Source organism: Pundamilia nyererei, unplaced genomic scaffold (assembly GCF_000239375.1).
Source record: "Pundamilia nyererei isolate P.nyererei 1_Seehausen unplaced genomic scaffold, PunNye1.0 scaffold00311, whole genome shotgun sequence".
Lineage (NCBI taxonomy): Eukaryota > Metazoa > Chordata > Actinopteri > Cichliformes > Cichlidae > Pundamilia > Pundamilia nyererei.
The window spans coordinates 46,138-69,731 of NW_005187712.1; the positions used below are offsets into that span (position 1 = coordinate 46,138).

Here is a 23,594-nt window from a genome sequence, read left to right on the forward strand (position 1 = left end):
ATATAAGCTCTGGCGGACTTGGTTCTATGGTAGGTCTTAAAGGGTTAAAGGTGATCATTTAGGACTCTAACAAGTTGATTTGTTTACATTTGGCTATCTTAATTTTTAAGTGAGATGTGCGTTTTGACTTTATATACTTTATGCATATAAGGCAACTGTTTCCTTTTGCAATATTTTTGTGTGACGCGTTTTTCTGTGTTTTAATAAAAGGGGAACAAAGCACATTTAAGTCAGCCTAAGATGATATTTGTTCATTTTCACATCGCCTTACTGAGGTAATGCGAAGTGAAACATGCTTCTTTTACTCCAAAGCACCGGAGCACTCAAAGCTTTACAGAACTTGCCTCATTCACCTATTAACACAAGCACTTTTTCTATGGGTATGGATAAGTATGGTATCGGAAATCATGACCAGAAAAGTCCAGGTTCCATCCATTTTAAGCATGTGAATTACAATGTCTTGTCTTACTTATATTGGAATAAGCATGTACAGATTCCAAAAAGAGGAGGTTGTATCTAATCTAATTTTTTGTCTTGTAATGATTAAACACAGAGTCAATACAGTACAAGTGTAGACAGGGCAGTCACTTGAGACTGTGAGACCAGACTGGCCAACCTGCGCGCTGCATGAATAGACTACAACAAAGCCTATGACTCAGTGCCTCACACATGGATCCTGTAATGCCTTGAACTGTACAAGATCAACAGGAAGGGCCTTCATCAGGAGGATTGGGAAGTGGCGAACAAACTCAGCCAGATCATTACCAAGACTGGCTACGGATACCAAGTATGGAATGGTGGATTCTGTTGTAGCAAATGCACTTAGCCAAGAAAATGGACAGGAACAATAGTCATCATATGAGACTTCAAAAAAAGGGGGTACAACACAAAAACCTGACATCAGAGCAAGATATATAATGGCTTCCCAAAAACTTTTCATTTTCTAGCTAAACCTGAGTACATTCCATCTCTACTGCAAAGGATTCTGGGGAATGCAGTTTTCACAACCTTTCACTACCTCACTGACCGCTCACAGTATGTGAGAACTCAGGGCTGTGTGTCGGACAGGGTCGTCTGCAGTACGGGGCCCCACAGGGAACAGTTCTGGCTCCGTTCCTCTTCACCATCTACACTGCAGACTTCTCTCACAACTCCACCCAGTGCTTCCTGCAGAAGTTCTCTGATGACTCTGCAATAGTTGGCCTCATCACTGATGAAAACTGACCCATGGCCTTGTGGACTGGTGTCAGCAGAACTACCTCCAGATCAACACTAGAAAAACCAAGGAGCTGGTGGTAGACTTCCACAGGCACAAACATCCTCCACTGCAACCACTGAACATACAAGGTACATTGAGACTGTGGACAGCTACAGGTACCTTGGTGTTGATCTCACCTAAACTTACAAATTATCATACCATTTTTAAACAAAACAAAAAGAAAATTATTATTTTATCATCACTCATTCTTACAGACAAATATCGTCCAAAGCAACAATATTTTAAGGTCCATATCAGGTTAAAACTTTAATATTTCGGCATTACGTTCAGCCATCTTGGATGGACTTCCTCTATTTTTCTTTTTCCAAAGCACTTAAAACAATATTACACATCAGCCACAAGAGGGAGCTCTAGTGCAGTGTGCAAAACTGTATAATCCAGCGTAACTTCTAAAAGGCAGAACATGGTACATTGTTAAAAAAAAGAATGCACCGGCCAACTCAGCAACACCAAAAGACCATGATGACCACACAACATGACCTACTCAGTCAAGAAAAATCTTTGGGTAGGGGAAATCAAGATTAACTTGTACTAGAAGGATGGTAAGAGAAAGGTATAGAGATGGAAAAGAACACTCATGATCTGAAGTATATCACAGCATTATTGCATGGGCATGTATGGTACAAGGTGGAGCTGTTTCAGTAATGTTTCTTGCTGATGTGACTGCTGATAGAAGTAGCAGAATGAGTTGTGAAGTGTACAGGCTCGTACTTTCTTCTCAGTTTCAGTCTTATTCATATTGCAAGAACAGCTCAAGAGTTTCTTAAGGCAAAGAAAGTCATTCACCTGATCATAATTCAAACGAGCATGAAGATAAATCACAGGAAACACAGTATCGTGTGATATTTGTAGCTGGTCATTTAAGGTGGTCATTGGTGGGGCGATCGTGGCTCAAGTGTTGGGAGGTCGCCTTGTAATCGGAAGGTTGCCGGTTCGAGCCCCGGCTTGGACAGTCTCGGTCGTTGTGTCCTTGGGCAAGACACTTCACCCGGTGCCTACTGGTGGTGGTCAGCTACTACAATGTAGCTGCCATCACTGATGGGTGGATGACTGGATGTGTAAAGTGCCATGGGGTCCTTAGGGCTAGTAAAAGTGCCACACAAATACAGGCCATTGACTCTAAAGGCATTTTATCCAGATCTAAATGTCTGTGAAGGTTCTCAGTCATCCAGGTCATCGTAGTCAAAGGAGCTTGCAAAGAAAAGCGTCTGGACTTCTTTAAGTTGCTTGAAGACGTTTCACCTCTCATCCGAGAAGCTTCTTCAGTTCTAAGGTCAAATGGTGGAGAGTCCCAGATATAAACCTAGTGGGAGTGTCCCCCCACAGAGGGACAAAAGGACCCCTGATGATCCTCTAATCACCTGAGCCAAGGTGTGAAATTGGGTGCGGGCCCCAATCAGCCAGAGTTTCGGGTGGGTTCATTGTGAAACCTGGGGCCAGGCCTGGCCTGGCCTTTAGTGATCTAAAAAACAATCCATATTTAAAAGCTTTACTTTGAACATTTGATTTTGGAATATGTGACATGTATTGAAATGGCGATACATCTAAACAATTTGTGCAAAACTTGTGTTAAATCCTTTGATTTAAATCACAAGTCCACATTGTTGATGTAAAAGAGCCAAATGACAAAAGTCTTTCAGAGTGGTGACTTTGCCTGTGTTGCTATTAGCGCAGCAGAAATGAAATCCAAACTGAATTTTCATTTGACTTATCTGTGTTTTCCCCTTTGTTCTTTTTTCCTGTTTTCATTAATGTCATGTGTTTGAATTCACTTGTTTCATACACTCTCTCCCTCCCTGGTGTGTAATTAGGCTGTTTTCCTTCCCTCATTCTCTTTAACGAGAGAATGTCTCTTTCTGGCTCTTTCTGGCTCCCTGATCATCTTCCTCTCTCCAGTAGTTTGTTTCTTCTTCTAATGACCTACTTAGTTGCTTCGTGCTTTTCCTGGCATCATTGTCCAGCTTCTGAAGAAGCGTAATCATCCTTCCAGCATACTTTTGCAGAATTGATGATGCATGCAATTGAGTTATTCCCTATAATTTTCTTATAACAGTATTATTGTTGTAATTTGTTCTCATTATCTGTCTTGATGCATGCTCAGTCATCCAGGTAAGTAAGTCATTTTGGGATTGACACTGTTATTATTGTCATTGTTGGTCATAGTTATTGATTGGGATTATTGGTGGTGATGTTTGGTGTTGCTTTAACTATAATTATTATTATTGTCATAATTCTCTCCTAATTTGCATTAAACCTGGACTTAAATAAAATTAACACCCTCACATTCACTGCACACACTCACAGTCCTGCTGGTATTATTTTTCTTACCAACTCTGTCTTGTCTGTAAGTTTTCCAATCTATCCCTGCTCTGTTCTTTATGTGATATACTTCATAATAATATTAAAAAGAAAAAGCCTTTTTTTCTCTGTTTCATAAGACAATTGTCTTATATTCCCCTCTAAGAGTGCTGATGTACTTTATAGCTAGTGATATAAAGCATCACAAAGAATCACGTTAAATGATTTTTCTTGACTACAAAACTGATCCACTCTTAATTTGTGCGTCGTTTGCGTGAAAGTGTTCAGAATCCAAGTCTTTCAGTGTAAAGTGGAGCATATCGAGTGTTTTTTCTTTCCTTACCTGCCCTGGTTGATTGCTGCAGGGTCACTCCCTGAGCAAATATCTTCCATTATGTATGGGTTCTGTTCACAGCTGACATTTAGGGTGGTGTAATTGGGTTTACACACAGTTAGGAAATATGGGGTTGGGTGTCCGGTCATCAGTTGGAGGACGTCTGTGATGAGGGCCGTGGCACAAAGACCAAACGCATGAACTCCTGAGGATAGATGGTGAGATATGTGCTTACCAAGAGGAAAAAGAGTGAGAATATCAGATTTTACAATGTTTAGTTTAAATTGTAGGGTTGTATTATTTAGACAAAATAATGTATCGCAGTATAGTCTGATGCTGCATCACTTCACAATCCAGTCCAGTTTAACTCAGTTCAGTTTTTCAATGGTTGCTCTCAACGACGCACGAATTGTCCAACAATTAATAATAGCAAAAATGAAGGAGGGTAAAATGACGATGAATAATAAATTAACTACACAATTGAGGCAGCAGTCGACAAACAACTTTGCCATAAAATTACCGTGAAGTGTTGTATTATGTATGATATTTTCTTTGTGTGAGTGAGAGAGTATTTATGTGGCCAGATTTATTAAGTGAAGCAAATAGTGTGACACTGCAATGTGGATGATGTGCTAATTTATAAAGTGGATGCATTTGGATGATTTACCATGTAGTAATGATCAAACCAAAAATGGTTTAAAAACAAAGTTTGTGTTTGTTACTTTTGGGTATTGCTGGTAATGCTGGAACTATATGATTTTGGTTTAGCACTGTGGATGAATGCATCGTCTTTAGAGACTGAATCAGTTTTAATATCCAATGATAATAAAGCAAAACCAAAACGAAAAGCATGAATCCATTGAGATAATAGTAATTTTACTGTTAGCAGATAAAATGCACACATCGAGGTGGCTGTGGCTCAGAGAGGGTAGAGCAGGTCTGCTAATCAGAGGTTTGATGGTTTGATTCCTTGCTGCTCCAGTCGGAATGCCCAAGTACCCTTGGGCACCTCCCAATGTATCGAGAGTGTGCGTAAAATAATTATAAAGCACTTGATGGCATAGAATAAATAAATGGCATGTATATGAATAAATTGGGGAGTCTTGTAAAATTCCCATTTTGAGCTCCCATAAGGAAAAAGTGTCAACACAAAGGTACTAGAATTCTTAACTGGCTACCATGGACTGCCTTTATGTGACATGAGTAAGTGTGCATTTTAAAAAAATCAACCTACCAACAAATCGGACGGCTCTGCGTATGAAGGAATTGAAGTTGCAGCCAGCTGCGTTGATGTTAGCCTCACCGCCACCGCCGAGCTTTCTCCGAGACAGATAGCAAAACAGGATGGCCTCTCCAATCATTATCTGTCAACACAACAACTCACCTGTTACGTCTGCTCACAGAGGAGGAGACACTCAGAAAATCCAGACTATAAATCTCTGCCAAAGTGGTTCTGACATCATCAGCCAGTTTGAGAACATGAACAGGAACTGGCTGCTTTATGTGAGCAATGTGCCACAGCTTGTTCTTTAGATTCCACTCAAAGCTCTCGGATAAACCCAGCCACGTAGCTAACACACAAATGCACTCTGCATGGGATTACACATCTTTGCAGAACCAGAAGGATGGAAAAAATAAATATTTAGAGATTATTTAGCATTGGACAGGTGCAAAAGGGAAGGCAGAGGGGGGCTCCAGTGATGTGCATATTATCAAAACTGACCCTGGACACATGACCCACCCTAAACCAGAGAGAAATGTACACCACATTTTTCTCTTGCAAATTTTTCATACAGGAATTTATGTTTGCATATTTTTTGAATTTCTATCCAAGGTGTTTTAAGTTTTATGCTTTTTACAGTGATGATATCTAAAACTCTATAAAACTTACTGTGAAAGTAACCAACACGTCCAAAGACTCAGCGATGCATAGAAGTAAATTATCCAAACCAGGTTTCTACATCAGATTTACACAACTCTGTCTAAATATTATGGCACTGATATATACGGAACTTATCTGCACTTAATGGCAATTCAGTCATTTTACACTATAAGCTGCACTCACCCATTCAAACACATTCATTCAATACTTTATATTACACACTTTACACCACTTATTGGGCCAATATTTATGTAAAAAAAGCATGTTGTATTTTTTTCACTCGATATGACAGCAGTTATTATAGAGGTTTAAGAGCTCAGGAAAGTGATCTGTGTGCCTGTGTCAGTTTGTTTGAAATGCCAGACAAAGATAAAAATGATAAAAAGACAAACATTACCACAGCACTCCGGCAGAGCTTCAACAGCATTCCGAGGGAGACTGGGGACACTGAGTACGAATAGACCATGTTCAGCATCTCCAATGCCGAAGCTGCTGCATTGAGCTGCGGCCGCAAGGTGGTTGGTGCCTATCGTGGTGGTAACCCCCGAACCAAATGGTGGACACCAGAGGTGAAGGCATTCAACCGTGTCCCTCGGGGGGTCTTGTGGGAAGTGCTACGGGAGTATAGGGTGTCTGGCCCATTGCCATGGGCCATTCGATCGCTATAAAACCGTTGCAATAGCTTGGTTTGCATTGCTGGCAATAAGCCGGACTCGTCCCCGGTGGGTGATGGGCTCCGCCAGGGCTGCCCTTTCTCACCGATTCTGTTCATAATTTTTATGGACAGGATTTCTAGGTGCATCCAAGTGGCGGAGGGTTTTCACTTCGGTGGCCTCAGAATCTCATCTCTGCTTTTCGCAGATGATGTGGTTCTGTTCGCTTCATCGGGTGAGGGCCTCCAGCTCGCACTGGAACGGTTCGCAGCCGAGTGTGAAGCAGCGGGAATGAGGATCAGCACCTCCAAATCTGAGGCCATGGTTCTCAGCCGGAAAAGGGTGGAGTGCCCACTGCGGGTCGGGGATGAGTTCCTGCCCTGGAGTTCAAGTATCTTGGGGTCTTGTTCGCGAGTGATAGGAGAAGGCAGCTGGAGATTGACAGACGGATTGGTGCTGCGGCCGCAGTGATGTGGACGCTGCACTGGTCCGTCATGGTGAAGAAAGAGCTGAGTGTAAAAGCGAAGCTCTCAATTTACCGGTCGATCTACGTCCCTACCTCACCTATGACCACAAGCTGTGGGTAATGACCGAAAGAACGAGATCGCGGAAACAAGCGGTGTAAATGAGCTTTCTTCGAAGGGTGGCTGGCCTCTCCCTTAGAGATAGGGTGAGAAGTTCAGCCATCCGGGAGGGGGTCAGAGTAGAGCAGCTGCTGCTCCACATCGAAAGGAGCCAGCTGAGGTGGTTCAGGCATCTGACAAGGATACCTCCTGGGCGCCTCCTGGGTGAGGTGTTCCGGGCATGTCCCACCGGGAGGAGGCCCCGGGGCAGACCCAGGACACGCTGGAGAGATTATATCTCTTGGCTGGCCTGGGAATGCTTTGGTGTTCCCCCGGATAAGCTGGAGGAGGTGGCTGGGAAGAGGGAAGTCTGGGCTTCCCTGCTAGGCTGCTGCCTCCACGACCCGGCCCCAGATAAAGCGGAAGAAGATGGATGAATGGATGGATGGATGGAGAAACTTTGAAGCCACTTTGAAGCCAAGGATTTTCTGGTAGTAGACAGAATTCAGAACAATGCTGACTCTGCATTCACTAATGCTATCTACCACCTGACTACCGAGGACAGTGACGTCATCAGCGAGAGACTGGTGACCAGCATCGCGGAGCATGACGTCCAAGCGGCACTGAGGAGAGTGAACACAAGGAAAGCGGCGGGGCCAGAAGGCATCACCGGCCATCTGCTGTGCTGCTGAGGACACATCCCTGTCTGACCAGCTAGCAGGTGTATTCACTTCCATCTTCTTTTTTTTTTTTTTTTTTTTTTTTTTGTGTCCCGTTTGGGTCTATAGCCATCAGAATTGTTGTCTTAAGGCCAGGTTCACTTCCATCTTCAACGGGTCCCTGGCGAAGTCTGTGGTCCCCGCATGCTTCAAAAGATCCACCATCATCCCTGTGCCCAAGAATAGCAAACCCTCATCCCTGAACGATTACCAGCCAGTTGCACTGACCTCGGTAGTAATGAAGGTGTTTGAGAGGCTGCTGAAGAACATCATATCCTCCTCCATCCCAGACACCACAGATCCGCTGCAGTTCACCTACAGATCCAACAGATCCACTGAGGACGCCATCGCCCGCATCCTGTACACCACCCTCAGCCAGGTGGACAAGAAACAGGGTAACTATGTGTGAATGCTGTTTGTTGATTACAGTTCAGCGTTTAACACAATAGTGCCCTGCAGACTGTTCACAAAGCTCAGGGATCTGGGACTTAACAGCCGTCTGTGTGCATGGGTGTTGGACTTCCTCACTGGCAGAACTCAGGTGGTGAGGGTGGGCAGATGTGTCTCTAACAGCATCACCATCAACACAGGAGCACCTCAGGGATGTGTCCTCTCGCCACTCTACTCCCTCTACACTTCAGACTGTGTGGCCACCCATGGCTCCAACACCATTGTGAAGTTTGCTGACCACACAGTGGTGTTGGGTGCCATCTCCAACAACGATGAGGCGGCCTACATGGACGAAGTGAAGAATCTGGCATCGTGGTGCCAGGACAACCACCTCCAGCTGAATGTCGGCAAGACCAAGGAGCTGGTGGTGGACTTCAGAAGGGGTCAGCACAGAGACTACAAGCCCATTATCATCAATGGAGCTCCAGTGGAGAGGGTGCAGTCCTTCAAGTATCTTTGTGTCCACATCTCCTCAGACCTGACATGGGCTGCCCACATTCAGGTCCAGACCAAAAAGGCTAGGCAGCGCCTGTATCACCTACGACAACTGAGGAAGTTCAGGGTCTCTCCAAAGATCCTCAGGATTTTCTATACAGGAGCTGTGGAGAGCATCCTCACACAGAACATGACATCGTGGTTCGGGAACAGCTGTGTGAAGGACCAAAAAGCTCTCCAGAGAGTGATCCGTACAGCAGAACGCTGCTGCAGGATTGCTCTCCCCCCGCTTCAGGACACCTACACCAGGAGATGCCGGACTACAGCAGATACTGAAGGACCCGTCCCATCCTGGCAACAAACTGTTCCAACTTCTGCAATCTGGTAGAAGGTTCAGCATCATCCGGGCAAGGACAGAGAGACTCAAGAGAAGCTTCTATCCCCAAGCCATCCGTGCCCTAAACACACACACCCGCCCTCTCACATCATCTATAACTGACTGAGACAGGACTCTCTTCCACACTCTAAACCAAGGCACAATGTACATTTCAAATTCCTTTAATTTTAAACATGTTTATATTGTCTATCCTGTAAAATAGTCAGATTGTCTATTCTTATTTATTTCACTTAATGTACAGAATTCACCTGCTTGCTGCTACTACTGCACATTCACCTAATGTATATACTATATATGTATATATATATATATAATGTTCTTCCTCTCACATGTCGAGGAGCGTGTCAGGTTACATTTCACTGTGTGTTATACTTGTTTAACTATGCATGTGACAAATAAAGAACCTTGAACCTTGAACCTTGAACTCCAATGAACTCAGTGAAGATCTAAGAAGAAAACTCGTAGAATCAAAGTTGGAAAGGTTTCCTGGACCATTTCCAAATAATGTAATATCAGCTGTTCACAGGCACCCACTAGAGTACGCTGGGCCCTCAGGCCCCCCTCATGAAGTCAGTTTCTGATTCCTTAATCAGAGACAATTTAACATTGTCCTGGGGGTTGTCTCATTGTTGCCACTCTAGCACACATGTTAATTCATGCCTGTTAATTTCATCAACACTTCTGCTACTTAACTGAGGTTTAACTGACATGATCCTTCCTTAAATCTGTTTGAGCATTTTATTATTATTATTAACAGCTTTTACAGCTCTTTATTGATATATTATGTGTTCGAGTTCTGTATTATTTTGTTTTCTGTTAATAATTTTATTCTGCATTTCCCTGAACTTCTTGTTGTCTTAAGATGATTTTTATTGTATTGTTATTTGTGACTTTAGTTCTTAGTTTTCTGTGACTTCAGCTTTGTTAGATGTCCTCACCCTGTTTTTGGTCATGGTCCCTCATGACATTCTCTTTTTCCTTGTGTCCTTGTCCTTGTTTGTATGTGTTTGTGGGCGGGACTCATCACAGGTTCCCGTCTGTGGCCGAACACACCTGCTCTAATCACCCACCTGATGATCTCATCAAGAAGCCACTACTTAAGGTAGCTGCTGAGACTTTGTCTTCACTGGATCATTGAGCTAATCGGTTAGTTAAAACCGTGCTCCTGCTACTCCAGAGCCTCCGGGCTAGAACCAGCAGACTGAGAGACAGCTTTGTCCATCAGGCTGTCAGGAAGCTGAAGTCTCGCCCTGCTCGACTCTCACACACATGAACTCCAGACCTGTATCCAGCTCCTCCCTCCGAATCCAACACCGCCCTTTCACTGACTGCCCCACCCCCACTTGCACATGAACTCTGACACTAGTTGGTGTTTTTATCAGGTAGTATTCATTGCATTTTCCAATCCCACCTGTATGCAATCTTAACTTATATTATTGCATTACTGGAATAATCTTCCAGTTGATATTCCCGTGTCTGAATTCATTCAATCTTTTAAATTACGATCAATAACTTATTTATTTAACTTAGCACTGCCGAGTAATTAGCGCTCTTTTTCATCTGGTAGTGTATTTTGCACTTCCTTAAGTGATTTCAACTTTATGTAATTTTAATTTAGTTTCCTACTATTGTATTATTGAGAAGCACTTTGATGTACCTCTGGTCTTTGTGCTACATAAATAAAGTTGTATTGTATTGTAACTGCCGTACATACAGTGGCTTGCAAAAGTATTTCGCCCCCTTGAACTTTCCCACATTTTGTCACATTACAGCCACAAACATGAATCAATTTTATTGGAATTCCAGGTGAAAGACCAACACAAAGTGGTGTTCACGTGAGAAGTGGAACCAAAATCATACATGATTCCAAACATTTTTTACAAATAAATAACTTCACTGTAAATAAATGCACTGAGCTGTAATCTCCCGAGTCCTGCACTTGAGTTGTCCAGGTCTGGAGTCTCACTGCCTGTTAGCTTTGACAGTTTTCTCAGAGGTTTTCTGGTAATTTGATTTGTGATAAAGATGACGGACACCCAGAGGAAAAAATGCAGATCTCTTCCCCTTCTTTCTAATTTACATTTTACAATGGTTGTGTGTTTATACTATAAAATCTAAGACTAGAGCACCTCCATAATGACTGCTAAAGGCTATTTTGCACTGTTTCAAGACTTAAAATAAGGCTGTTGTCAAGTGTGAAGCCTTACTGTGATGGCAGGTCCAGCAAAGGCCAGGCTGAGCAACATCAGGAAGGGGATGACCTCGTGGTTAGGGTCAATGTAGGGCAGGCTTAGGCTGCGGTCATGACAGTTGAAGCCAGACTTCACTGGCTTGAACACATCCGTCCACTCCAGGAAGTACAGACTCACCACAGATGAGACCAGGATGGGCAGCTACACACAGACACAACATCAGCAGACAGAGAAAATGAGGCGTTAGTTCAAAGTCATAAACAGCAAGAGCTTCAGCAGATTGCCACTGAATAGCTAAACAGCCAGTCAAAGCTGCAAATGCCCATATGAACCCGTGGGTCAATGAGCACATTAACATTTCATTTCATAATAAGAACAACAACATAGAAAGGTCAGGATGGATGGACGGTTATGCAAGATGGCACGTGGACTTAATTCCTCTTATTAATTACATCCCAACAAACAAAATCACAACCAGGTCTTAAGACAACATTAATTATAACATGTTCAGTTCAATCCCAACTATAAAATAAGGTCAGAGTTATAAATGTGGTATTTCCTTTTTCAATTCAGGAAATGGAGGTACTCGCTGTACTGATGTGTAAGCAAAGTACTCAACTAGTTACATAAATATCTGCTTTATACAGTGAGCTAGGGACATTGTTTTTAGCAGAACTGTGAAGCTGAGAGGAGGTTTATGTGTGCAAACGGGAGCATACTCGGTTTTCCTTTTGACATTCTTCACCAGAGTCCAACTGCCAGTGCCCAGTACCATAACATCTCCTAGGTGCCCAGCATGGCCCATCTAACCACACTCTGCTTGCCAGATGAGCAGTGGGTTTTACCAAGAAGAAAAACTATAATATGGGAAAAATATGAAGTACCATATTTGATATTGCTTTAGTGTTTTTTGTTTTCTTTCAGTCCATCTGTTTTATGAAACGCCACCGAGTCAGTCTGACTGCATTTAGCTGGATTTGAGCAAATAGTGTGAATCAATCTGTGGTGGGGCGTGGTCTGCGTTGCCGTGCAGGGAGGGCGGACGCACCTGCACGGCATCCGTAAACACTAGTGATGTGCGATACCACTGATTTCCTTTCTGATCCGATACCAAGTAATATTCAGGGTGGTATCGATGATACTGATACGATACTTTGTACAAAAACTTATTTTATTTATTGTATCTCAAATTATAGCGTCATAATGATTACAGGACATCAGATTACTTGTTCTTATCACTTAATAATGCAGAGTTCATCATATAGAAATAAAAAAAACTAAAGTTGTGCTATTTGAACACGTTGCCTGCCTGCAGGACTAAAGGACTCCGTGAGAGGCGTCTGTCTCGCCCTAGCAGCACCTGTCCCTGTCCTCCTCTTCAGTTTGCCTCAACATAAGCTCGTCATATTCTGTGATTTACTCTGAGGTGTTTGACAAGGTTAGTGATGTTGCCAAAACCATACATGCCAACCCTCCCCATTTTTCCAGGAGAATGCCGAATTTTAGTGCCCCTCCCGAAAATCTCCCGGAGCCACCATTCTCCCGAATTTCTCCCAAATTTCCACCCAGACAACAAAATTGAAAAACCATATGGCAGAATTCATAGCGCGGCCCAGCCAATTCCAGTTTCCAACAATGGCGGCAGCAACTTAGTTTTAATATTACTCTTATTTCTCTTTCTGGGTCGCAAAAAAACTTTTAACATATTTTCAGGTTTCAGGTTTTCAGAATGTAGCTGTGTAAACTTCAAATATCTGAGCCGACCGACACATCATCTTCAAACCCCCGCGGTCTTTCGCCACTCGGGTTAAACATGATATATAAGTCACGTTGATAACTTAAAAATGGTATTGTTTGGCTTTTTCAGTGTTTTATTTGTTCGTGAGTAAATCGGTTTGGCTGAGATTAAACATATTAGATTAGATTAAATTAAATGTAACTTTATTAATCCCTCGGGAGTAGGGATGGGTATCGTTTAGGTTTTATCCGATACCGGTGCCAAACCGGTACTTTTGAAACGGTGCTGGTGCTCAAACGGTGCTTAAAGAATGGAGAACACAAAATTGGTCCAAAAACCTCTCATGTTCAGCTGTTTTTTTGCAAAAAGATAACAATGTTAGCCTTTTCTACAGCTATGGGGCATATATGGCATCACTCTTGGCTGGAAGCAGTGCTTAAACAATGGAAAAAACACAAACTTTGTCTAAAAACCTCTCATGTTTAGCTGTTTTCCACTTTTTCTTTGGTCATTTTAGATCTGCCATCAAACAAGAAGACAGCCGCATGTAGCTATGATGATGTTTGCTAGTTCACCTTACATGCATTAATGTAATAACGTGGTTAGCCTACTCGACGTAAATTACACACGAACAACATTAAGCTACTCACGCAGAGATGAACGGCTGCTGCTGCATCATCATCCTCATCATTTCTGCTACACTGGCAGGGCTAGGGGCCAGGACTCTCCTCTTCGGGTTTTTGGGGGATGTTGCATAACAGGCAACCCACCCGCAGTAGATGTGCTCGGTGTGAGGTCTCGCAGCAAGCTATCAAATACGGCGCATTTCTCGGCTTTTAAAAAAACCGCTATGCGTTGCCAGGTGTTTCATCAGATTTGAGGTGTTACCTCCTTTGACAGTATCACAGTATCAGCTTAAAGCACTTGTTGCTGCTGAGTTTGCATCTTTTGCTGTGAAGTACAGCCAGACTTTTGACTGCTTCTCCTTGGGCGTTTTTAATCTGTAGCTCTGCTCTAAAAGAACGTACGTACCTGGACCCGCCTACTATCCTCGGAAAGGTAAAATGATTGGCTAGAATCCAAAGTGTATGACATCTCAGGAAATAAAGCACCGAAATAAAGCACCGAAATGTGCGCTGCTTTTCAGTCTGGTTGCTACCGTTTATGTCAGAACCGGTACCCATCCCTACTTGGGAGGGTTCCTCCGGGGTTTTCACACAGCTGAATAAACGTCAAACAGAAAATGATTAAACAGAAGAGTTTACGTCAGCGCCCGGTTATATTTTAGATAGCAAGGAGCAGACGGCTGATTTTCACTCCACCGAGGGAGCTTGTGATGTACTACCCGGCTTTCTTTAGACCGTGAAGGCCGGTCCTCAGGTGGAAGCATCCTCTGAATTTGGACACCCCCGCTGTTTCTGGGCCGGCCAATAATAACAGTGACATTTAACGTATTTTATCCGATAAATAAACCCCGTAAAATGTATTTAACCCCTCCAACAGCCCTTTTGAATGTCTCCCTAGTATAGCCACAATACCTCACTCTTGGAGCACTTTTTTTGCCACATGTATCCAAACCACGTCTCAGCTGTTTGTGGAGGTAAAATACGTCCACACGTGACTACGATTACGCTCAGCCATTGTTGTGAGTGCGCACGCCAAGGGGCTGCGAGATATTTATACAGCCGTATTTCGCACATGACTATGAAAGGTGGAATAGGCGGAAGAGGAAGTAGTTCCTTTGAATGTAGACAATCCGAATGTTATAGTTTCTTTCCACTGTGTTCCTGTTAATGATAAACTACAAATTTACTCTAAATTACTAAAATATCACTAGTACATCACTAGTAATCACGCCCGCCGAGTTAAAGCACGGGGACTCAGGTGTGTGGGGGTGTTTTCTGTGGTGAGAAGTGTGAACAAAATGGCTCTGAATGTTGATCTGTGGTCCCGCCGTGCTTTATGCTCACCACACAATCCAGCTGCTTCTGTCCTGTATCATCAATGAACACTAGCATCCCAGTGCTACTGGTAGCATGGCATAAACAAGCCTCATACTACCTACGCCAGGTTTTAAAGATGATGTGTATATATTCTTTTCTTTGTAGAAAGCAAAGCAGTTCTCCCTGTTTGCAGTTGGAATGACATTCATTCATTCTTGACAATTATTTCTCATGTTCTTTAATAAAATAACAAGACTGTTACCATCATAAAAGAAAAAGAAAAACAGATGAATGAGCCATTACAAGTCATTAAAATGCTTGTCTTATTGCTTATCCCGGAAATTTGAGCATCTAATGTTGCTCTGCTGAGATTTTTGTAATCAAGACATAATAAGAAAGAAATGAAAATCCCAACATTAAACCCACAAACTCACAAACAACACTCTGAAGGTATGCTGTGTTAGCAAAACTGAACACACTAACACCAGAACTGGAAGTAAATACAACAGGAAACAAGAGATAAAAAGAGAGACGCAGAGCTGACGCTGGGATGAGGACGTAACTCGATGAGACGTGACACATGAAACGCAGAAGAAATCACAAAATACAAAAGAACTGCAAGAGACTAAACCATGGAAACATTCATCAAAGAATATTAATCATCAAAAACATAAACACTGGGTCGACAGAGCAGGACCAGGACACCCTTACATGCTCTTTACATGCCTTTCCAGCATTTTGGGTTCAATTTTGACCAAGTACGTATGTGCCTACACACTTCTATTGAGAATGTATAAACGGATGATTAATACTTAATTAATGTTTCAGAGACCTGGAAGAGTGTATTGTTTAGCTTTAAAACACTGATTTTTGGATACAAACATCTATTATCAGACAATATTATGTTCTCAATTTATATTGTTTTCAAAGTGTAAGTTGCATAAACATTCTAGAACCATGTACAGCAGCTACAATCATTAAACACTGTCCTCTCTTATGTCCAGAGGCTCAGAGACACGGTGACCAACTGGCTGCAGCCGGAGAGAGAAATGTGACTGTGAATGTGTGAGAGCAGTTTGTGGACGGGCTGCCTGTGAGGAAGCAGGATTCGTTGCTTCTCCTGGACCATCATCATCATCATGGGCCAAAACAACCTAGCACATGCAGTAACACCTTCGTGTCTGCTTTCTCTCTTCAGGTCCCAGAGCAGCTATGGACACTGGTTTCCACTCATAGGCAGGAGTGTTGGAAGTGCTGGAACCTCCTAAAAAATGGAAGGACGAAGAATCCACAGTTTGGTGGACAGAAATGAGCCGGGGCCTGAGGCACCAAATTCATCATTCCTGCCTCACCCTGTTGCGTAAAACCTTCCCACACCAGCCTCGACAGTAGATTTTTCAACAGCATTTGCAGATGACCCCCTGCCCAGTCACACCGCACTCACTCAGCATACAGCATTGAAACTCACCCAGGAGTGACGGTGCATTCACAGCCCTACAGATTACCTGGACAGGAAAGATAAATACTTCAGAAGGACTTAGCTGCCATGCTGGAGATGAGAATGATGGAAGAGTCACACAGTGCATAGTGAAGATGGGTCTATATGCTTCTGTTTGCACTACTGCGAGGTGAATGAGGTTGTTTAGCCCTGCTAGTTTTACACCGGTCTGCACAGAGTGCATTCAAACAAGCTGTGATTAGTGTTTGCTGATTAAAAATAAAAAGACTAATCAGAGCTGTGAAAGCGTCCATCTTACTGAATGAATGAATGAATAAAGGAAGCACGATGGATGCAGGAGTCATCCATGTTTGACAGTGAACCACCTCCACACACTGAGCTCATCCCTACGTTCCTCCCGACTCCCATTTTCTCGTCTGTTTTTTCCCGGCCGCTGCCAGCTTCCCTCAGCTTGTGAATATGACAAATATAGGTCAGTGACTCACGTTGCTAACACTGCAGACGAAGCTGCTCCAGGAGAAATACTGTACCCTTCATTCTTCAAAGCCGATTTTAGCGGAATAATTTATGTCACATGGTCTAATTTTGAGAGTGCAGTATGATTTGCACAGGTCAATAGCAGCTAACTGCATTTGAAACATTTCATAGTGTCATGATTCCTTTCAGCTGTCAGGTAACACACATCAATGCTTTTTTTGGCTCACCTCCATTATTTAAAAGTCTCACAAAGGCGGAATGAATCGTAGAGTTTATTGTAACCAACCCCTGAAATAAGTAAAGTTCACTGTCCTCTATGTAATTAACAAACATTTAATTGAATTTCTCTGTTAATTGCCTAACAAAGTAATTAAATGTTTTTCAGATGCTGTGAAACATCGTGAGTTAGATGTATGCCACAAAGGAGAATGCCCTGGTCAGAAGAGATGGTGCTGTTGTTCTGGGTTCTTGCTAAAGCCACGTTGAATTTATTTCATTGTACAGAAATGATCCTCAGTGAATATCAGTAAATGAAGCTGAAAAGGTAAACCAGTAGATTTTCAAACTGAGATAAAAACACTTGGATTAACTGGAGGCTTTTCATGGAGTTTTTAGGACATCCTGATAATAATGAATTACAGTCGTCCAGCCTGGAAGTAATGAGTGCATGTTTTTCCAACATCACTCTGAGACAGGATGTTTCTTATTTTAGAAATATTTCACAAATGGAAGAAAGCAGTCCTATGTAGTAAGTAAGAAAAGTTTATTTATTAAGCGCTTTTCATAGACAGGCCGTCACAGGGCTGTACACAAAGATGAAAACAAACAGAAAGTTAAGTAACAAAACAGACAATATACACAATAAAAAATGTTAAATGCCAACTGTAGATATCTGACCCATCATTGTGACTTGTACTTAAGAGTAAAATGGCCTTCTTTGGCCATTAGAAGACAGGGGCATTTTTATTTACAAAGCTATGCTTGGATTGCTGCCTCCTTATATTTGTACTTTGGTCACAAGGACAAATAGTGGTTCTTACTCCTTGCGTTCAAATGATCAACTGCTGCTTTCTGTTCCCCTTGTCCGCACAGAGTTGGGTAAGAAAGCCTTTGTCCACTCTGCGCCTTTTTCGTGGAACCTGTTACAGAAAGACTGGAAACTGACTGAACTGTTGTCTTTAAATGTTTTTAAAACGAAACTCAAAGGCCTACAGACTGCCTCAATAATGTGTAATTGTTTTGTGTAATTTTTTAACTTTGTTTGTTCGTATGTATTTGTTTGGAAATGTGCTGCCTCTTGGCCAGGACTCCCTTGAAAAAGAGGTTTTTGATCTCAACGGGACATTCCTGGTTAAATAAAGGTTAAATAAAAAATAATAATAAAAAAAATGTAAATGAAAAATGTAAAATTTAAAAAGCGTTGATCAACAAAAGGCTGATTTAAACAGAAAAGTTTTTAACTGCTTTTTAAAGGATTCCACAGAGTCAACCAAACGTAGTTGTGGTGGTTGACTGTTCCACGGCCTTGGTGCCACAGACGGAAAGACTGAAGGCTATATGGGTTTAATATGTGCGTTGAAGGACATGTCCTGGTGAGTTTCCTCACAGGGTTACTGGAGGCCAAGGTAATGCCATCCAGAGTAAGAATCTGCTTAGATACCATATTTCTAAGCTTTTCAGGGCCGAGTACAATAACCTCAGTTTGATCTGAATTAAGAAGCAGAAAGTTAGCGGCCATCCAGGTCTTTAGGTCTTTAAGACATTCCTGCAGTTTAACTCATTGGTGTGTGTTCATGGACAGATAGAGTTGGGTGTCATCTGCATAGCAGTGAAAATGTATGCTATGTCTTCTGATACATGAGATGGCTGTCAAATTCATTTTACACTGTGCGCCACATACAGGGAGTGCAGAATTATTAGGCAAGTTGTATTTTTGAGGAATAATTTTATTATTGAACAACAACCATGTTCTCAATGAACCCAAAAAACTCATTAATATCAAAGCTGAATGTTTTTGGAAGTAGTTTTTAGTTTGTTTTTAGTTTTAGCTATTTTAGGGGGATATCTGTGTGTGCAGGTGACTATTACTGTGCAGAATTATTAGGCAACTTAACAAAAAACAAATATATACCCATTTCAATTACTTATTTTTACCAGTGAAACCAATATAACATCTCCACATTCACAAATATACATTTCTGACATTCAAAAACAAAACAAAAACAAATCAGCGACCAATATAGCCACCTTTCTTTGCAAGGACACTCAAAAGCCTGCCATCCATGGATTGTGGCAAGTGGCATCTTGGCAGCTGCACGCTTGACTTTTCTCAGTTCACGGGCAGTTATTTTGCGCCTTGGTTTTTCTACACGCTTCTTGCGACCCTGTTGACTATTTTGAATGAAACGCTTGATTGTTCGATGATCACGCTTCAGAAGCTTTGCAATTTTGAGACTGCTACATCCCTCTGCAAGATATCTCACTATTTTTGACTTTTCTGAGCCTGTCAAGTCCTTCTTTTGACCCATTTTGCCAAAGGAAAGGACGTTGCCTAGTAATTATGCACACCTGATATAGGGTGTTGATGTCATTAGACCACACCCCTTCTCATTACAGAGATGCACATCACCTAATATGCTTAATTGGTAGTAGGCTTTCGAGCCTATACAGCTTGGAGTAAGACAACATGCATGAAGAGGATGATGTGGACAAAATACTCATTTGCCTAATAATTCTGCACTCCCTGTACAGTCCACTCTGACCTTAAATGGGCTGCACCAGTGACATTCTCCTTTCTGTCAGAGGAAAGAATTTACATATTGTTTTTCTACATGATTACAAAGAAGATGCTGTGACAGAGAGAGAAATCTGTCAGTGCGACTCTTTGGAGTTAGATTGGAAGAAATGTGTAAACAGTTCATTACCCAGAATGTCCAGTTTTGTTTTGTTTTTTAACTGTAGGTATAAAGAAATTGAAATTTCTATAGTAGAGAACCTCTGATACCGAGGGCATTGGGGTTAAACAGGTTAATTTGTAATTGCTTAATTGCTTTGTGTAGTATGAGTGGCCATAAGGGAGGTTTTTATCTGTAGGAAAAGCAGTAAAACTGAAGAAAATACAGTTAAAAGTCCAAAATTTCAGCTTCTGTTTGTGTTTGGTGAGCAGTTAATAATTAAAAATGGCTTCAAGCGCACATTCAGGCCTGTGAGACTCAATTAGATAGACACTGAGCCATGGCTCTGTGGTACATGCAGACATCTCTGCATCTCTGCTAATCAAAGACACCTTGTATCTACTTTATTTTATGTAACACTCAATACTGAACTGTAGATTTTAGACTTTTTAAAGATAACTTTTTGTTCAGTGTTTTCATAAAAACCTTGTTTCTATGCATTTACGAGGGTAAACAAACATGAAGTTTAAGGCTGGACAGGTTTGGAATTTTCTGTCTTCCACAATGGAAAATGGGTAAAAATAAAAATGGGTGTCACTTCAGTCAGCTCCTAATTTTACAAATTCTGCCCTCAGCTTTGCCGTCTCCAATATCATTGAAATGCAGCCAGATGCTGCTCACTTTATGCTTTCCCTTGTTTCTTCACTTTTCCCCAGCACGCTTGCACTTAAATCCGGCTCCTCCATCTCTCAGTGTACCTGGAACGTACCACTACATTTGCTGTCTTCGGGATTGGAATTGACAAGAATTTAGCTATTCCGATTCCATTATTGTTATTACTTATTGATTCTCATTGGGTTCTCAGTAGCTCCACTTTAAGAGTCAACACCATTAGTAAGCAGCATATCAAAGACATTACATTTGTGCAAATTAATTGCATGTTGTGTGGTCAAATGTTTGTCACTTGGGGTCCTTGGCTAGTTTAGCGTTAGCATGCTGTCTGTGCAGATGCTTGCAAAGAGCAAGCGTGTTAGAAGCATTATGCAGATGTTTCTGTCCTGCATGCAGTTTGCACTTTTGTTTTTATTGCACTAAAGGACAAATGCAAGAACCTATGAGCAGAATCGATAGGCAAGCAGACTAATGATTCCAAGGACTCTCCATGGATTTTCAGCAGGGATTCGGCTCCCACATACAAACATACCATATCCCGGATATAGTTGTATCATGGGCCACATGTATGTTTGACACCCCTGGCCTAAGGGAAACCTATATAATGTATCGTAACCGTCTCTAAAGCTGTTTCTGTACTGTGACCTCATTGAAACTCTTCAAATAAACCATTCCTCAGATGATCTGTTAGCTGTTTGACAACTACTGTAGGAAGGTTGGAGATTGGCCTATAATTAGCTAAGACTGCTGGGTCTAGAGATGCTTTTTGAGTAAAGGTTTAACTACAGCTAGCTTGAAGGCCTGTGGTACATAGCCGATCATTAGAGATAGGTTGATCATATTTAAGATCGAAGAATTAATTAATGGCAGGACTTCTTTGAGCAGTTTTGTAGGAATGGGGTCTAAAAGACACGTTGATGGTTTGGAGGAAGTAATTATTGAAGTTAACTCAGAAAGATCAATTAGAGAAAAAGAGTCTAACTTAACATCAATGGTACTAAGAGTAGCTGTAGATAATATTACATCTGTGGGATGATTATGAATAATTTTTTCTACAATGGTTAAAGTTTTTTCTTTAATGCCTCGGCACCCACATCAGTGAGAATCTCACCTGGACCCATAACACATGGCAGATCATCATGAAGGCTCAACAATAAAATTGTGGATTAACCTCCAAACTTCTCAGCAACTTCTACAGATGCACAGTGGAGCATATCCTGACAAACTCCATCACAGTGTGGTACGGGAACAGCACCACTCAGGACATTTACAGCACTCGCGTCAGGAAAAGGGCACACAATATCATCAAGGACCGCACCCACCCACAGCACACACTGTTCACACTCCTGCCGTCTGGCAGACTCTACAGGAGTGTAAAAGCAGGGACAGGCATTGGCATGAACACACAGTACTTACAGAGTTTGAACAGTAATTTACTCACATTTGAAAATAAATATTATAATCATTAAAAGGTACAGGATTCCGTGAGCTGTAACCCATAATGATCAGAATTTTGGACTTGAAGCATATAAAATCCCTCTTAAAGTTCTTCTGACACAATCCTTCTACTGGCTCGTATGTGTTCCTGGCAGCCCCTTAGTGATTACAGAGATGAGAGCACAGCGTAGAGACGGTGCATTTTGAATAATAGATGTGTAAAAATGGAAAGCAGGCTCCAGTGGGCTTTTCCTGGCAGTTATTTTTGGTGGGTCCTGGGCCAATGGCACCAACAGTCATAGAGCTTTTTGAGTGACTCACTAGTAGTTAATACCAGTATATCAGCAGAAAGTTAAAAATGTCATAAAGTGAATTCTGTCACACAAAAGTAGAATGGACACAAAGCCCTTTGGAACCAGCCTCCAGGTTAGAGGGTTAGTGCTGCAGCTGTGATTACATCCTGCTGGAGGCAGATACCCTCTGTAGCACCACCGTCCACATGTGTCAGTGTAGTTACATAAAGGAGGAGGCACTGATTTAGCCTGAAGCTGCTGAGTGATGCATTTACAGTTTGAAGGAATACCAAACTCGCTATAAGAGGATTCAGCATCAAACGTATAACCAAGCTACAGCGCTATGACAAAGTCTTTACCTCCTTCCTGATTTCTCAGCTTTTTGTCAAACTTAAATGTTTAAGAATGTTTAAAGAAAGGTTGAGCCATTTCTTTCCAAGCATGACTTGGGAAGTGTTATTCACGCCTTTATTACTTCACGTTTGGATTATTGCAATTCTGTTAATAGGGGTTGGGCAGGGCACTTTGTCACGCTTGCAACTTGTGCAAAATGCTGCGGTACGATCTTTAACTGGCAAAAGGAAATTCGACCACATCACTCCGGTTTTGGCCTCTTTACACTGGCTTCCAGTTGAATTTAGGATCCGTTTTAAAGTCCTTTTATTGGTTTTTAAATCTCTAAATGGCCTGGCACCTGTTTATTTGTCTGACTTGTTGAAGCCCCACGTCCCCATTCTTTCGCTTCGGTCAGCTGAGCAGCTGTTGCTTTCGGTCCCAAAGTCACGGCTGAAACGTGGACCGAGCGTTTCCTGTTGCAGCGCCAATGCTTTGGAATCGCCCTCCTCTCCATATTAGACAGGCTACATCAGTGCCAGTTTTAAATTCAGATTAAAAACCTATTTTTATTCCCTGGCTTTTAACTCTGTGGGTAACTGACACTTTTATTAATTTTATTGCTATGTCTGCTTTTTGCTATTTTATTACTATATTTATATTTGTATTGTACAGCACTTTGGTCTCCCAGGTGTGTTTTTAAAGTGCTGTATAAATAAACGCTGATGATGATGATGATGATGATGATGATGTTTCAGATCATCAAACTAATTTTAATGTTAGACAAAAATAATTCCACAATTGCTCCTGAATTCCTCCTACATGACCGGTTCAATCTAGATGAAACTTCCTAGAGAACCAAAATTCATAACATCTATAAGGTGACTGATTCAAAATTAAAATGTTTACTATAAAATTTTCTTTTTCCATGTATTGGTATATAAAAACTATACTCTCTGGTTAGGCTGTGGCCTATTGATCCCGCCAGGGGAGTCAAACATACATGTGACCCGTGATACAATTATATCCGCCCGCAGGGTAATTTCATATCTCAGTGATTAATGGCCTGCTGGCATGTGAGAGCTGAATCTTCAACCCTGCTGAGAATCCAGGGAGAATCTTTGGAATAGTTGGGCACTTATAGGG

The 23,594-nt window shown here is 41.9% G+C and overlaps 1 protein-coding gene across 2 annotated transcripts in view; it reads right to left on the reverse strand.

Annotated features, from left to right (window-relative positions):
• plppr4b (phospholipid phosphatase related 4b) overlaps positions 1–23,594 on the reverse strand; it is a 52,015-nt gene that overhangs the window by 12,230 nt on the left and 16,191 nt on the right. For both annotated transcript variants that reach the window (XM_005751442.1, XM_005751441.1), the window contains exons 2-4: positions 11,218–11,403; positions 5,146–5,275; positions 3,921–4,116 (exon numbers count right to left, since the gene is read on the reverse strand). In XM_005751442.1, coding sequence (XP_005751499.1) covers positions 3,921–4,116; positions 5,146–5,275; positions 11,218–11,403 — 512 coding nt within the window. The remainder of the gene's footprint in view (positions 1–3,920; positions 4,117–5,145; positions 5,276–11,217; positions 11,404–23,594) is intronic.